The sequence below is a fragment of the Mesoplodon densirostris genome, chromosome 9, assembly GCF_025265405.1.
Source record: "Mesoplodon densirostris isolate mMesDen1 chromosome 9, mMesDen1 primary haplotype, whole genome shotgun sequence".
Classification (NCBI taxonomy): domain Eukaryota; kingdom Metazoa; phylum Chordata; class Mammalia; order Artiodactyla; family Ziphiidae; genus Mesoplodon; species Mesoplodon densirostris.
In genome coordinates, this window is record NC_082669.1 from 28,853,637 (window position 1) to 28,868,871 (window position 15,235).

Sequence of the window (15,235 nt, forward strand, 5' to 3'; positions counted from 1 at the left end):
CCTAGTATCCAGCTTTTCTAGCTCAGTGTCCAGGGCAGGAGGAAGAGGCTGCAGGGAGAACCAGTAGCGGGACCTCAGCGTGGACCTGGCCGTCCTCGCACTGCTGAGTCTCCCAGGGCGCCATGCCTGCCTGGTGGGCTGGAGGGCGAGGCTCCTTCAAGGCACACATTTACAAACTACAAACGGACGCCCTCAGGCTCTTTATTATATTTTGTTTATTGTATTTTTGAGACCAGGGCAAAAATTAGATGTGATCTTACGGCTTTTCTACCCAAGTTTTTAAATGTCCTTTCCCGGGTGTGAAGGAAGGAACTGGATGGCCTGGAGGACGAGCCAGGATACGACACAGCCTGGAGAACTGGCCTCAGGAGGACTTGCCCACGCCCTGAACAAGCGGAAAACCCAGGGAAGAACCGTCTCCTCATTTTTTTCAAACCCTCCTATTCTTGGGAAAGCTTTTCTCTCCCCAGAGAGCTGTGATGACTTTGCCTTTGGGATTCCAAAGACAGAATCCCTTCAAGCTGAAAACCCCATGTGCACTGAGCTTCAGCTAGGGTTCTGGGGGCAGGGTCGGGGGAGAGTGGGGTGCTGCTGCGTTTGCCCTGAGGTGGGGATGGAAGCCACGACCTTCCCTTGGGGGTGACATTTCAGGCTCCAGGCAGCCGGGGCCCCAGCACTGTCCCTTGTCTGCCTCACCCTTCTCTCCGTGAGGGTTCAGCCCTGATAGAAGGCTGTGAGCTCTAAGAGGCCCAGGACAGTGAGCACACCAGGGGCTGGGGGCTCGGGAGGCCAGGAGGCCAGGGAGGCCTGGGGGTCCCACGGCGACCCCCCGGAGAGGTCCCTGGATCCGCTTGTGCCTCCGGAACCCAGTTATCCTGAAGTCCTGCTGCCACCTGAATGACAGATCCCCCTCAGCCTGTCCTGCACGTAGGGGATAAATGGTCTTCAGGATGCACCACACCAAACAAAGCTGCATCTACGTGGCCAGCATCAGGGAGGTTGTTACACCGGGAGCCTGGGCGGTGGCCTCGGGAGGGTGGCACGGCTCCGGGTGACTGCCGCCCCCTGCCTGGGTGCTGCCCCCCACCACCTGCTGCCCCTTACGGCCAGTTCAGATGACCAACCCCTTCCGATTCCCTGAGCCGCTCAAGGATTTAATCTCAACACAGCATCTTCCCTCAGCGCTGCTGGTTTCCTCCACGGGCAAGTGAGGAAATGGCTCAGGGCGGGCAGTCAGGTCTTCCCCGTGGTACGGGGGGGTGATGGGGAGAGAGTTGGAGCAGCTGGGCCCGACTCCCAAGCACAGGGTTGTGGTTCGTGAATGTCTCTGACTTTCAGTGTTTATTACAGAGCAGAATCACAGCAACAAACTTCTGGTGTCCCGAGGAAACACAGCCTTGCTACAGACTCATCTCTTCCGCAAGGAGGCCTCTCTCTTGGAGGAGATCTGGGAAGGGGAGATATTGGGAGGTGTGCCCTGCACAACACGGCACTGAGACGGCTGCACTCGCTGAAGCGTATCAGGCCCTACGGTATAGACGGTGGGAGCGGGAAGCCTGGGAAGCAGAGGGCATACGGTAACTCTCCGTAATTTCTCCTCAGTTTTGCAGTTGTTGCAACTAAAACTGCTCTAAAAATAAAGTTTATTAATGAACGTTAAAAAGTTGTCAGGAAAGAACATCTACAGTAGGTCAGATATGACTAATAACTAATATCAACACTCATTAACAGGAATGCAATATTATTTTTTATAAGTATGAGTAACAAACAATGAATAGTATACATCTAATTTTTTAATACTCCATATACAATCAACATGTTTTGATCAACAGTGTAAACCATATAAAAGAAAATCTTGCTTTCCATTTGTACAAATATTGCTTTCATCATAGCAAAACTTTACAATGTTAAAACGTACCATATATAGAGGCTATAAAAAGTATTGGCTTGTTTCAAAACGAAGTTATTGGTGTCTGAGGCTAATCAGTTACATCATCACCTCTAATATCAGTCATCAGATCCATAGCATGTCTTGGTTTCCAAGAGTTTATATTATACAGCAAGATTAGCCAAATTAAGTCAGAAGGGTTTCTTTTTTTAAAAAAATAAATAAGTAAAAGCACCTAAAAATGTGTAGTTTTATCTACCAGGTGATAGAGTGGGGATTTTTAGTACTTCTGCTGGCAACTCAGATAGGGATGTGTAATCTCGGAAGGCATACTGTGCTTGTGGAAGAGAAAATAGTACTAATTGCTTCAGTTTTTATCCCAGATGTAATATATTAAAAAAAATAAGACGTGTTTCTTAAAACAAGCATCCTCTCGTTGGCTCTGGTTTTTACAAATGCCATCCAACTACTCCTGCAATCTCCTTGCCGGCTCCCTCTGTGGCTAACTGCTTCCTTTCTCCCTGGGCGATAAAGAATGCAGAGCGGCTCTGGGCAGGGCAGCCAGCTGGTTGCACAAGCAGCAAGGATGCTCATGATCAGTCCACTTTTAATGGAAGACATGGAAAAAAGGGGTCTGTTCTGTATTTCCTTTTGGCCCTCTCCCCTCTAGTGCTTGGGCACGTGCCCTGGACCCTGCCCGTCCGTCCAGGTTCCTGATGCTCAGCAAGTGATGCTGGGTTTTAAAAAAAAATAATTAATTAAATTTACTTATTTTTGGCTGTGTTGGGTCTTCGTTGCTGCGCACAGGCTTTCTCTAGTTGTGGCGAGTGGGGGTTACTCTTCGTTGCAGTGCAGAGGTTTCTCATTGCGGTGGCTTCTCTTGTTGCCGAGCAGGGGCTCTAGGCTCGCGGGCTCAGTAGTCGTGGCTCGTGGGCTCTAGAGCGCAGGCTCAGTAGTTGTGGTACACGGGCTCAGTCGCTCCGCGGCATGTGGGATCTTCCCAGACCAGGGCTCGAACCCACGCCCCCTTCATTGGCAGGTGGATTCTTAACCACTGCACCACCAGGGAAGTCCAATGCTGGGGTCTTTGTGCTTGGGACTTCTCTCAATCTTCAGGTGTCTACAACTGCAGAATCTGCCTGCAAGTCCACACACCTGTGGCTAATCCCTAGGCTGGTGGTTCTCACCCTTGGCTGAACATCAGAATGACTTTAGGAGCTTTACAAAGTATAATTCCTGGGTTTCGCTGGTCTGAGGCATGGCTGGGCCTCAAGATTTTCAAAAACTCCCCCCTCGATTTCACTGTGCAGCCAGTGTTGAGAACCCCATCTCTAGGGTGCGGGAACGGCTTAGTTTGGAAGGCAGTTGGTGGCATTCATCAAACATGCTAAGCATTATTAGGGCTCTGCTGGTATTCCTAGTCTATATTGTAATTGCGTATCAATTGTAAATACAAAAATAAAATACTTTGCATCAAAGTCAGACTGGGATAGAGAAACCAACAAAGTGCTCCGCTAATGTTTTTCTCACATTTACAGGGTCCCGTTGGTAGATGGGTGGAGTACGGCATGCAGTTGAAGTTGTGTATTAGTTGTAACAGTGATTCTTTCCCACTGAATTGCCCCAGAGTCAAATGAACCTGCTTCAGACCAAGAAACTAAATGTGCTTTCCACCTTTTTCTCACTTTATAGATATAAAAACGAGTATCCTCTTCATCAGGACGACGACCTAGCCTAGCTCTGCAATGATGTTGTGCCTTTTTATGAGAGAGAAGAGAATTTTCTCTTGTTTCAGTCAAATCCCTTTTAACAAAAATTTCAGTTTCAAATTTTGATTCTCTTGCCGCCTCTCTAAAGTAAGCTATTTCTTTTAGTAGAAAAGTGAGTTTTCCTATAAACATACCTTACAAAGTTCAGTGCTCAAAAAAAGTTACAAAAATAGGCTTACATTTAAAAATCTTGTTGGAATGTGTCTTTAATAGTAAAAAAGTCTGTGCTCCTGATACAGCCGGTGTGATTGGTGATAGAGGTAGGGATTTCTATTCACTAGGTTTTACAGCCCCAGCAAAGAAAAAACAAAGATCATTATGTTTGTAATAATATGCTTGCCACCAGGAAAGAAATGCAGAGTAGATGTTAGGGGCAATTTCAATAGCTGTCACTTTGGGTGAGCAGCTCATTCCCTGCAGCAGGAGATGGATTTTTCTAGTACTTCTTAGAAAATGAAACTGTCCAGGGCTTTCTCAAGGCTCAGATTTGGGTATCTGACACTTTCAGGATGAGTTAGCTGCTGGTGACAAGGAATTAGAGGCTTCTGGAATGGCCACCAGTGGCTGAGTCTCCCCTGCAGAGCCTTTCCTTTACATGGCTGCTCCCCAAACTCTGGTGCTCGTCGGAGTCACCTGGGGGAGCTCTGAAAATCCCTGGGCCCAGGCTGCACCTGAGACAAATTCAGACCCTTTTTGGTTGGGACCCAGGAGACTCCCAAGGGCAGCCAGCCTGAGAACCACAACCTTTGTGCTTCTGCAATTCATGGTTCATGTCTGTCTGCAGTTGGGGCAGGGGAGGGCTAAAGCTCAAAATTAAGAACTTTCAACAAATACCTAAGCCTTTTCGTCAACTGGAATGTAACCTGCTGTCTCCACCACTGTGCTCCTAGCTGTAAAATCAGTGACAGCTTGGACCAGAGCAAACCTAGAGTTTGGAAGATTCATCTCTGTCTTCCTGAGGTGACAGAACAATTTTTCGTAGAGTGTGACAACAGGGACTCCTTAAAGATTATGGGAGAAGATGTGTGTAAGGCCCACTGGACAGCTGACCCTGGAATGACTCAGGTTGGGCGCTGACCCTCTGAGCAGTGGGCCCGCCAGTAACTTTAGTAAGTCGGCGCTCTGGAGCCTCCGGTTCTTTATCTGAGGATTCAGCCAACTGGGGCTCGTGTAGAACCGTCACGTTCACTAGTGAAAAAATCCACGTCTAAGGGGACCTGCACCCATGTTGTTCAAGGGTCAGCTGTAAATGTTAGCCTCTCTTACTTCCCCCTGACCTGTGTCCAAAGGCCTGGTCTGGAGCTGAGCCGTGGGGAGGGGTTCCAGGGATGGCTGGGGAGGAAACAGAAGACAGGCTCTCTGTGGGACCTCGGGGCCTCGTGCCAACTAGGAGGAACCAAAGGGGTGAGCGTTAAGCCTTGAGGTCCGGCCAGTCAGAGCCACGCCATGGGAATCATAGAGCCCTGGGAGCCCCCCTCCTGGCCTCCCAGGGACCCCCGGGCTGGACTCAGGCTCTCTTGGGCTCTGAAGCATCTACAGGCCCCCCTGCACCTCCCTGGACAGACACATTGAGACCATTTTGGGAAACACAATCTTTAAGAGAATTTAGCAACTACGTTTTACGCAGGAAAACTGAAATACAAAGAAGAAAAAAGTTGAATAGTTCTTGCTGTTTTATTGTTATAGTAAAGTATTTCAAATTACAAAAATACTAGGATTTTACTGCTACAATTGGACCAGCACGCTGTGGTCCTCCCTCACCATCTGTTTCCTGACAAATAAGTGACAGCAGAATGTGAATCGTTCTGTTTCTCAGTGCTGGATAAATAGGGGGCTAGAGTATTTCTGTTCTGAGGTGAATAAATAATGAAAGTGGTTTACTGACAAGGACATTTCAGATTCTTAAGAGGTGGTGTTTTACCTTTCCTCGGACCATTTTCAAATCCCCCATGGGGACGGACCCGAAGGGCCCTCGGGGAATGTAACTCCCAGGCCGGAAGGGGCAGTGGGCCTGTAGACCGGCTGCATGAGTGGTTCCTGCGGCAGATGCTTTCGTGGTTGAGGCTCCCTCTGCTGGGAATGCACTTTCCATTTTCCAGTGGCTGACGCACTGGGGGTCTTTTCACCCAAGTCCACCACGGCTCCTCCAGGACCCGGTCCCCCTCACTCCCTGCTTTGTGCTGTCACGGTGCTGGGCTGACATGTCATGTCTGGCATGTGTCATATCGTTTTAAGGCTGGCATTTGTGAGTTGATTTTCTTCGCTAAATTATGAGTTTTGTGGAATCACGGATTATGTTTTATTTGTTTATCTTCAGTACCTATGCCAGGCTGGTAAGATGTTCAAGGGTATTTAGAACACGATGTGATGGAATTGAATTGAATATAGTTTATATTTCCATTGAGACAAGATAAAATACTTTGGTAACAAAACTGGGGCCCTGATCCATCTCAGTCAATAAATAACTTAAAAGCTAAAGGAAAATCGTGTATGTGGGACGTGGAATGGGCGGCTGAAAATATTGTCTGAAACATTTCTTCCTGGCTGAGGTGGATGTTGACTAAGAGTGTCTATAACACTGTCTACAAAGAAGTGTGTTAACAGTCAGGGTGCAGGGACACAGGTGAGAAAACGCTGGTGTCCTAAGCAGCAGGTCCTCCAATTACAGGGAGTTATTATTTTTTTTTTTTTGCGGTACGCGGGCCTCTCACTGTTGTGGCCTCTCCCGTTGCGGAGCACAGGCTCCAGACGCGCAGGCTCAGCGGCCATGGCTCACGGGCCCAGCCGCTCCGTAGCACGTAGGATCTTCCCGGACCGGGGCACGAACCCGTGTCCCCTGCATCGGCAGGCGGACTCCCAACCACTGCGCCACCAGGGAAGCCCTACAGGGAGTTATTTTAAGGGGAACTTGTTTTCTTCTTCTCACATGCCTATAGATGTTATGAAGGCAGTACCATCAAAGTCAAATTTCACATTTACCACTTGAATTCCACACGCCACAAACTGCTATCTCTATTCTAAAGCGTGCCAGCAGTGGTGAGGGCGAGACATTTCTGCAGAGCTGCCCCAGGGCCTGGACCCTTCAGCTTACCAAGGGAAGGAGGAGCTTCGGGCTTGCTTGCCAGTGAGGGGCAAAGTACCCTAGGAGGAAAAAACCCTGGAAGTGAAGTAAAAAGAAAACTATCTTCCATGAGTAGCTTGAACAAATTTTTTTTTTTGTCGGGGGGGGCTAAAAGTTGTAAGAGCAGCTTCGTTTTTGCAGTCTCCCGATACATGCCTGTCCCCCGACCCCCAAAGGACTTGATGTATTTCCTCTGAGACTCAAATTTGGGGGATTTGTTCCTTTTTGCACTGTCATTCCATCTCAGTTAAAGGCAACTGGTCTGAATGCTGATGAATCAAATATGAGCTGATCTTGGTTATGTCCCCTCCTGCTGACAGGGAAAGTGTACTGAATTTCACAACAATGGAATGGAAAAGAAACAAATCCAATACTTGTAATTCGAAAACACTGGTCAACCAATGGAGAGTTAAGTACCATGGAGACATGTATATAAAAGTAAGTAAGTCTGAGGAAGAATTCTACCCCTGTTTCTTCCTTGCCCAGGAAGGGTTTCAAGTGGCTTATCCTCTTGCACCTGCCGTGATGTGATATAGTACCAATCGGGCCTGCTTAGGATCCAGAGGACTGGTTCGTTATTCACCTGTCTTGCAGTGGAAGAGTCTCCAAGCAGAGCCAATGGAATCAAGTGTTAGCTGGAAGACTGACCCTTGCTTCTTGGTCACAGGTGGGCCTGGGTCAACTCAGTGCCACAGGTGCTACGAGCAAGATTTTCCCTCATTGGAAAAGGCCATTAAGAGCAAAATCAATGACAATTAAAACCCCAGAGGTCCCCAAGCAATAAAACTCCTTAAACATATTTAGTGTTTTTCAAATATACCTCATTGAAAGGTGAACTTCCGCCCAAATGGACAACATTCTTTCTGGATGCCTTTTGTGGAAGCCTCACAGTCTGAAGACAAAGGAATGTCCCTGCAACTCCCCAAAGTGCATCCGAGTCGGGGGCACTTGTTGGCTGGAAGATGGGCTGATCACAGCAGATGTGGCCAAACCAGTCCATGGGTCCAAGAGTTAGTGTGAGTATGGCTGACGGGATTGAGTAGCTGCCGTGGCTTGGTCCTGGGGGCTGAAGGGGCTGGAATTTTTAGGGCTGAGGCCATCCTCCGTGGTCAGGCCCCAGTAAGGTCACTGCCTGCTGGCGCTGCCCTCAGGTATTCTGCATTTTCAGCAGCAGGACCCTTAAAGATGCCATTTGACTTGGCTTCCTTGGGAAAGAAGGCCTGCTGGTAGTCAGGGTTGTCCAGGCTAATTTGCTGACCGCCTTTCTGTGCCCAGGGGGCAGGGCCGTCGAGCACACCGTTGGTGCAGGCGGGGTGGATGGTGTTGAGATACTCAGGGTTGTCCACGGCATTGCTGTGGGAATTCTGGTAGTGAGGGTCTCTGCCTGGAGCCGGGTTTAGAGGCTGATTGTGATAGACGGGGTTCTGGACAGAGCCCGCAGGCCTTTTGGGAATAGACTGGTTTACATATTCTGAAATTGAAAAGAAATCAGACGTAATCAGCAAAGCAAAGCATCAGCAAAGCATCATCATAAGCAGGATTCCACGGCTCATTCTGAATCCGTGAATATTCTTCAATGAGGCAACGGATGACAAAAGCAGGGAAGCCTGGGGAGACGACTCTGGCTAAAATAAATTGTGTTCTTTTCTGTCCTTCTCAAAGCAATGGGCACGTTTATCTTTTGCCAATTTAAAGTCCTCAGAGGACAGCCTCCTTTGAGGGTGTGTGTGTGTGTGTGTGTGTCTGGGGATAAAGCTTAGATTAGGGAAATACATGTTTCACAGGCCAAGAATGGAGCCAGGAGAACAGAGATCAAATGTGTCACACACACACCCACACATGCTCACACACTCACACATGTATATCTCTGCTGTTTGCTTCAAACTCTAGAAAATGTGCAGATTCATTCTAAAGACAACCTGGACAGGCCTTGAGCCCCTCAGAGACCCGTGTGCACGCCTAGCGGTTTCTGTTGATCGGCCTCTTCCTCCATCCATCATGTCTGCACGCATGCCATGGGCCCCACCTCTGGACCAGCTTGAAAGCAGCAGCTGGCCGGGGCACCGGGGACGGGGGCTGAGGGGCATGGCTGCTTCCAGAGCGAGGCACTCACCGGGCGCTGGAAGGAAGGCGTCGTCTATGCTGTCCTCGGTCAAGGTGCCAGTGGGGTCTGAGCTGTACCGCTGCAAGAAGCTATCTTCCTGGAGGGGATAGCTCTGTTGGGGAGAACATGAGGCAACGTTACTCCAGCCAGTGCCGCTCACTTCGGCGGGGGGACCAGGATCACCTGACAGCTCGTTCACCTGCAGATTCTGATTCAGCAGGTCTGGGAGAGGACCCGCACCACCCACAAGTGGCCCACAGACCACAGGGCAAGTGGCACGACCCTGGCCAGGGCCGTCCAGCAGGGCCTTCTGCAATGACAGACGTGGTCCGTAATCTGTGCTCGTCCACGTGGTAGCTACTAGCCACATGTGTGAGGAACTGAATTTTAAATTGTAACTTAATGAAAATGTTAAGTTTAAGCAGCCACATGTGGCTGGTGGCTGCTACACTGGTGAGTGTGGGTCTAATCAAGGCTTCACGCATCAAGCAACAGTACCACCTGGAAGGTGGGCTCAAATACAGACGGCCAGGCCCCTCCCCACAGATCCTGAGTCAGTAGGTGTGGGGTGCTGGCCCGACAGTTCGCATTTGTAACAAACTGCCAGGTCCGTGAAATGCATGATGCTGCTGGACCATCAACTATATTTTTAATAGCATTTTGATAAGTGATAGCTAATTGCTGGCCTTAGGGTAGGGATCAAACAATACAGGAAGGAAAATCACAGCTTTCTGGGTTAGGGTGGGCATGTTTTATGTCTAATAGAGCCATGGTACAGAGCTGTTATTTAATTCTGGTTTATAGGAGTTGATACCTACCCCGTTTCTATCAACGCAAGCCACACTGGGAGTGTTGCTGCTGGCGCTCTGAAAAAGAATCACAGCTGTTTACGGTGCACGTGGACGCCCACCCATCCCCACTGAGAGCAGGACGGGGGGCCTCCGGGAGGGGGCACAGTTAAAGGGGCTTGATTTCGTCTTGACTCATTAGCGTTAGAAAAACTAGGTTTAGTTCTGATTTAACGCTGTTCCTTAGTGGACCAAAAAAGGTTATGATCCAGTTGCTGCAATGCAGTAAGATAATTAATACACTGAATTGATTCATTCTGATCTTGGTTTTACCATCTGGTTAGCGTTTACTTCTTTGTCTCTACATGAGTTCCACAAGATGGGTATCGTTTTTTGCTAAAACTCAATCTGTTCAAACCAGGAGGCAGAGCTTGAGCAAGAGTGACTTTGGTACCAGAGAACTGAGGAGGGGCGTCCGGGAGGTGGTGGGGCTGTGGAAGAAGGCCTGCTGGGGGATGAGGTACTCGTCCGCATCCACGACATCCTCCATGTCCTCTTCGTCCATCAGGGCGCGGTAGAAGTTGGAGTCCGTAGGGCTTGGCAAATGCATCCTCTCGTCCCCCTGGCACAGAGATTGTGAGACCATTAGAAAGGTCCAGAGAGCTGCTGTTCCACACCCCCTGGCTGTCGAGGCGGCTCTGCTATCAGCAGTTGCTTGTGTGTTTGCCAATTTAGTTCTAATACACTCGTCCCCCCTCCCCCTGCCCCGTTCTGTGAAGTACAGCTCCTCCTTCTATTTCCCCAGACCTGGAACTAAGACACTGAAAATTCCCTGATGTCTCAAGTCCTCAAAGGAAATGCAAACAGCTCAGGAGGAAAAAGGAAGGGCCAAAGCCACAGCATTCACTGAGTGCTGTGCTGTGTACAATGAGAAATACACATCTGGTCTTCTTCCCTGCTCCTGGCACAGAGCTCCTAGACCCCTGGAATTCCCTATGTGTCTCTTATGTTAACGAGGAGACTTCTGCAAGCACCTAAAGATGGGGGCTGGTGGCCAGTGGAGCCAACCATGTGATCACACGGTTGGAACTTTCCGTTTCACCCCTAACCTCCAGGGAGGGCAGGGGTTCTAGGGGTCGAATCTATTGCCAACGACCAATGATTTAATCAGGCCTATGTAATGAAGCCTCCATAAAACCCCGAAAGGACGGGGTTCAGAGCTTCCGGGTGGTGAACCCCTGGAGATCCGGGGAGAGTGGTGCACCCAGACAGCACGGAAAATGTGCCCTTCCCCCATGCCTTGCCCTGTGCATCTTTTCTGTCTGGCTGTTCCTGAGTTATACCCTTCTATAGTAAACCAGTGATCCAGTAAGTAAAAAGATTTTCTGAGTTCTGAGAGCCACTCTAGCAAATTAATGGAACCCAAGGAGGGGGTTGTGGGAACCTTCTGCCAGATGGTCAGATGCCCAGGTGACAACCTGGATTTGGGACGGGCATCTGAACTGGGGGGAGGGGAAGCGGCCCTGGAGGACTGTGGGATCTGACGCCGTCTCCAGGTGGACGGTGTCAGATCGAGCTGAACTGAAGGACACCAGCTGGTGCTGGAGAATTGCTTGCTTGGCGGCGTGGGGTCCCTCCCCTCCAACGCACACACCCTGCGATTGCTGAGCAGAACCTTTAAGCGTTTTGCAAGGTATTTTGTATATATATTATTTCACTGAATCTTTAAAGCAGCTCTGCAAGCTTAGTTTTGTTAACCTAATGTTGTAAGTACAGAGTCAGGGATCTGAAGCCAGGTTTGCCCGACACCAAAGCCCTGGTCCTCCATGAGAGCAACATAAGGCTTTGGCTAAGGGGACCATGAAATGACGGGGAGCCGAGGGTGAGGGGCTCACAGGGATGGCAGATGGAGCTGGGGGCCCCACGGCGCACACCACTTAGTCCACAGCTTGGGCTGTGCTTGTTCTAACGCACTGAGGATTAACGGTGTGACCTGCGAGACGGGGAGGCTGTGTCGGCACCGGACGGAGCACAGTGACATTTGGTGCTTATTAGAGGGATTTTCCCAGTGGGTGTGCAGCCTGGGATCTGGTACCTGGATGACAAGGTAGCGCTGGGGGTCTCGGGCCATTTTGGAGAATTCAATGATCAACTCACGGAACTTTGGGCGACTATCTGCATCAATCATCCAGCCTGGGGAAGGAAGGAGGAAAGTCAGTGCAGTTAGAGCCCTGAAAGAAGTGACAAAGATGGCATTGCGGAAAGAAAGCACGCACGGTGAGGTTCCTTTAGACAAACAAATGAGGACGGAACCTAATCTTGGGGACAGGTCTTTCAGTCTTGGCAAACCAGCACTGATTACTGTTTAAAGACCACGATGACATCACATATTTGAGTCAGAATGGCAATAACATGCTCTAATTTTCTGCACCTCCCCTTCCAAGGGCCAGCATTCCGGTGTCATCACCTGAAGTGACCCAGCAGCTGTATGATATGCTCTGCTTTCTGTGAACTGCTCTGACTGTTGGGCGCCCTGAGTCCAGTCTCTCAGTAAAGCCCTCCCTTGACATTCACCCTCGTCCATATTCACTCAGCAGTCTAGTAAGCTGGAAACCAGATTCGGTTCAGGGAAAATTAGGGACTTTCTTAAGAACCTTGGCGTTTGGGAATTCCACACCCTGGTGCTTTCACTGTATTACACACTGAAGCAATCACATGTGCACGTGACAGGGATGCCTTTCGTGGGGGGGGGGATACTTCTGTCAACCATGCCAGTGCATTTGAGTACCCAGTGATCCAAGTCTAGATTAAACGTGCTGAAGGAACAGCTATTGACTGGAAGTCCTCATGATTCCTGAGGGTTCTTATTTATTTTCTATCAATCAGCAGGATGTCAAGCTATTTTGGGCCAGACTGCTATGTGACCTTACACAAATCATGTAACCTCTCTGGATCCCAGCTTCCGCGACCTAAAGCAAGGACGTTAACAATGATTAACTCTGTGGTCTAAAGTTCAGAAAGGCTTAATATTTACATTAACTCTATCACATTCCCTGTGCTACCTTCTGTATAAATGCTCATCATACATGTACTGTTACCCGCAGAGCCTACTGAATTTGTGATTCTGATGGCACGGTAGTCACAGTCAAGCTACACACTCTTACTGGGATTAAAATGTTTACTTGCTACACTGCAGAAGGCCTCACAGAAGTCCACTATCTGAAAAGGTTTACGTCAAAGCAGAAATGCTGATTCTATTAACCTCTTGTGGTTACTCATTGTTAGGCACTTAAAAACCGTCTCTCTGGTAACAGGCTTCAAAAACTGGGGCAGCTTTTTCACTGAGCAACTCAGAAGAATATTTTGGTGGAATGGCTTGTGGAGGACTTTGATTTTACTTGTTTGCTTGTGAACATGGGCAAACGTCAGCTCACAGTGCTCAGTGCGTCAGGTAAGTGCTTCCAGAAGTGTCTGAGGGGGTGTTTACAGATGTGCCTGCCTATGGACTGGGACAGCGTGTCTTCGGGGCGTCGAAGGCCTGTGGCGCTTGGCTCAGGGCAGCCCAGGGCCAGGGGCAGCCAGCCACTCACACTTGACCATGATCATGTAGACGTCGATGGTGCAGATGGGCGGCTGAGGCAGGCGTTCTCCCTTCTCCAGGACGGTTGAGATCTCACTTGCGGGGATCCCGTCGTAAGGCTTGGACCCAAAGGTCATCAACTCCCAAACGGTGACTCCTAAGAGGAAGAAGCGTTGCTGTGTGAGTCAATAGTAATCACCGCACCTTGTCTTGAGTCATCATTGTTGACATACTGTTTCTAAGGTTTAAAAACCCATGTTTCTGTGGCCTTGGGCAGTTTGCTTGATGCTGGAAGTCTCAGTTAAGCTCCCTGTAAAAGGGGGGTGATGACAGCATCTGCCTCATAGGACAGTTGTGAGGATCAAACAAGATAACACAACTGCAATGTTCAGACACTGCCAGGCAAATAGTAAGTGGCCAATAAATAGTAAACTTTAGTAATAACAGCAAAGAGAATACGGCCACTCTGAAACATACGGATTATGGTCTGTGGAGCTGGAGTTCCACACCCAGACATCATCGGCACCAGGTGACTTACCAGCAAGGTTATAAACTGTGTTTCTAAAGAATAAAAAAATTGGAAGAAAAACCCCCTGTATTCCTTTTGATAAATATAAAAACGCCATACTTTTAATTTCAACATCAATCAGTCATCATGATTAAAAAAGTCAAAGCAGGAGTAATTTTAGAATTGGTGTTTTTTAAGACTGTTCCGAAGTTCTGATGGTCCTTCCACCTCCGTGCCTCCCTTGATGGAATTCTCTGCTCCAGAAACACACAAATGCTGTGGGGAGTACGTCCCCACCTGGATAGCAGGTGCCACTAGCGATGAGAGCAGTGGGCCTGAGCCTGGGTTCCCAGACCACACAGGGAGGGACCAGACACAGGAACCCAGGGCCTTCCTGGTCTCCAACTAGTCTAACCACCCCTTTTCTTGAGATTGGCTTCTAAATGCGTATCACCACGGATCTGCATAGATTTTCCAGAGGTCATTCCAAAACCGAATGACCTGAATTAACACGCAAAATGCAAGGCTGAAGAATGAAGAAAAGCAGTGGTTCTGGGACAAGAAAATAGATTCTTCTGTCCTGCCCACCATGGAATCAATACGGACTTGATGAAAGAAAGAAAATCTCATGTCCAGATCTTTAAAGTTGATTGGTCCTCCTCTAACTAGGTTTAGACATTGCGTTTAAACACACACAATGAATTCCTGCAGGAAGGCAGCTTTTCAGGTTTCGGAACAAACGGTGAAAGAGGGCGGTTGTGGGGTATGAGTGGGGCCGGAAGGTGTTATGAATTCTCTCTCTTTTCAACTCCTAAGTGGAACACATAGGTCCCTAACTGACTAAACTATTTTGCCTTGACTGGAGCCTAGAGAGTGGAGTAACAGGATATGTTTTTAGACTCAAAACTCAGGTTCATGTTGGTAACAGGTCCGGTGTACTACTGCCAGGACAGCAGATTAGAATCACTGACAACACGATTTCCACTGAGATCAAAGACACAGCCCCCGTGGAGATGCTGATTTTCTGATGTCGGTTGTAATCATTCACAGGGATTAAGTCACTGAGTCGGAGAGTTTTCGTTTACTGGACAAACATGGCCCAAGCGCGGGCTGCGAGTGGACACACAGGGCAAGGGGAGAGCGCAGCCGGTAGGCTGTTCTTTTGTTTTTTTTTTGTTTTTTGCGGGCCTCTCACCGTTGCGGCCTCTCCCGTTGCGGAGCACAGGCTCCGGACGCGCAGGCTCAGCGCCATGGCTCACGGGCCCAGCCGCTCCGCGGCATGTGGGATCTTCCCGGACCGGGGTTCGAACCCATGTCCCCTGCATCGGCAGGCGGACCCTCAACCACTGCGCCACCAGGGAAGCCCCCCAGACCACTTTTGATTCTATTGATCATGGTTAGGGGCTCAGGTTTTATCAGGAACATATTTGGAAAACCAAAGAAGGAGGTTAAGCAGAGAAGCGAACATCTAATGTAG

At 49.1% G+C, this 15,235-nt stretch overlaps 1 protein-coding gene across 1 annotated transcript in view; it reads right to left on the bottom strand.

Moving 5' to 3' along the window:
- Nucleotides 1-1,824: 1,824 nt before the first annotated feature.
- EGFR (epidermal growth factor receptor) overlaps nt 1,825-15,235 on the bottom strand; it is a 197,785-nt gene continuing 184,374 nt past the window's right edge. The window contains exons 23-28 of the mRNA XM_060108784.1: nt 13,261-13,407; nt 11,766-11,863; nt 10,125-10,292; nt 9,701-9,748; nt 8,892-8,994; nt 1,825-8,249 (exon numbers count right to left, since the gene is read on the bottom strand). Coding sequence (XP_059964767.1) covers nt 7,888-8,249; nt 8,892-8,994; nt 9,701-9,748; nt 10,125-10,292; nt 11,766-11,863; nt 13,261-13,407 — 926 coding nt within the window. The 3' untranslated portion in view covers nt 1,825-7,887. The remainder of the gene's footprint in view (nt 8,250-8,891; nt 8,995-9,700; nt 9,749-10,124; nt 10,293-11,765; nt 11,864-13,260; nt 13,408-15,235) is intronic.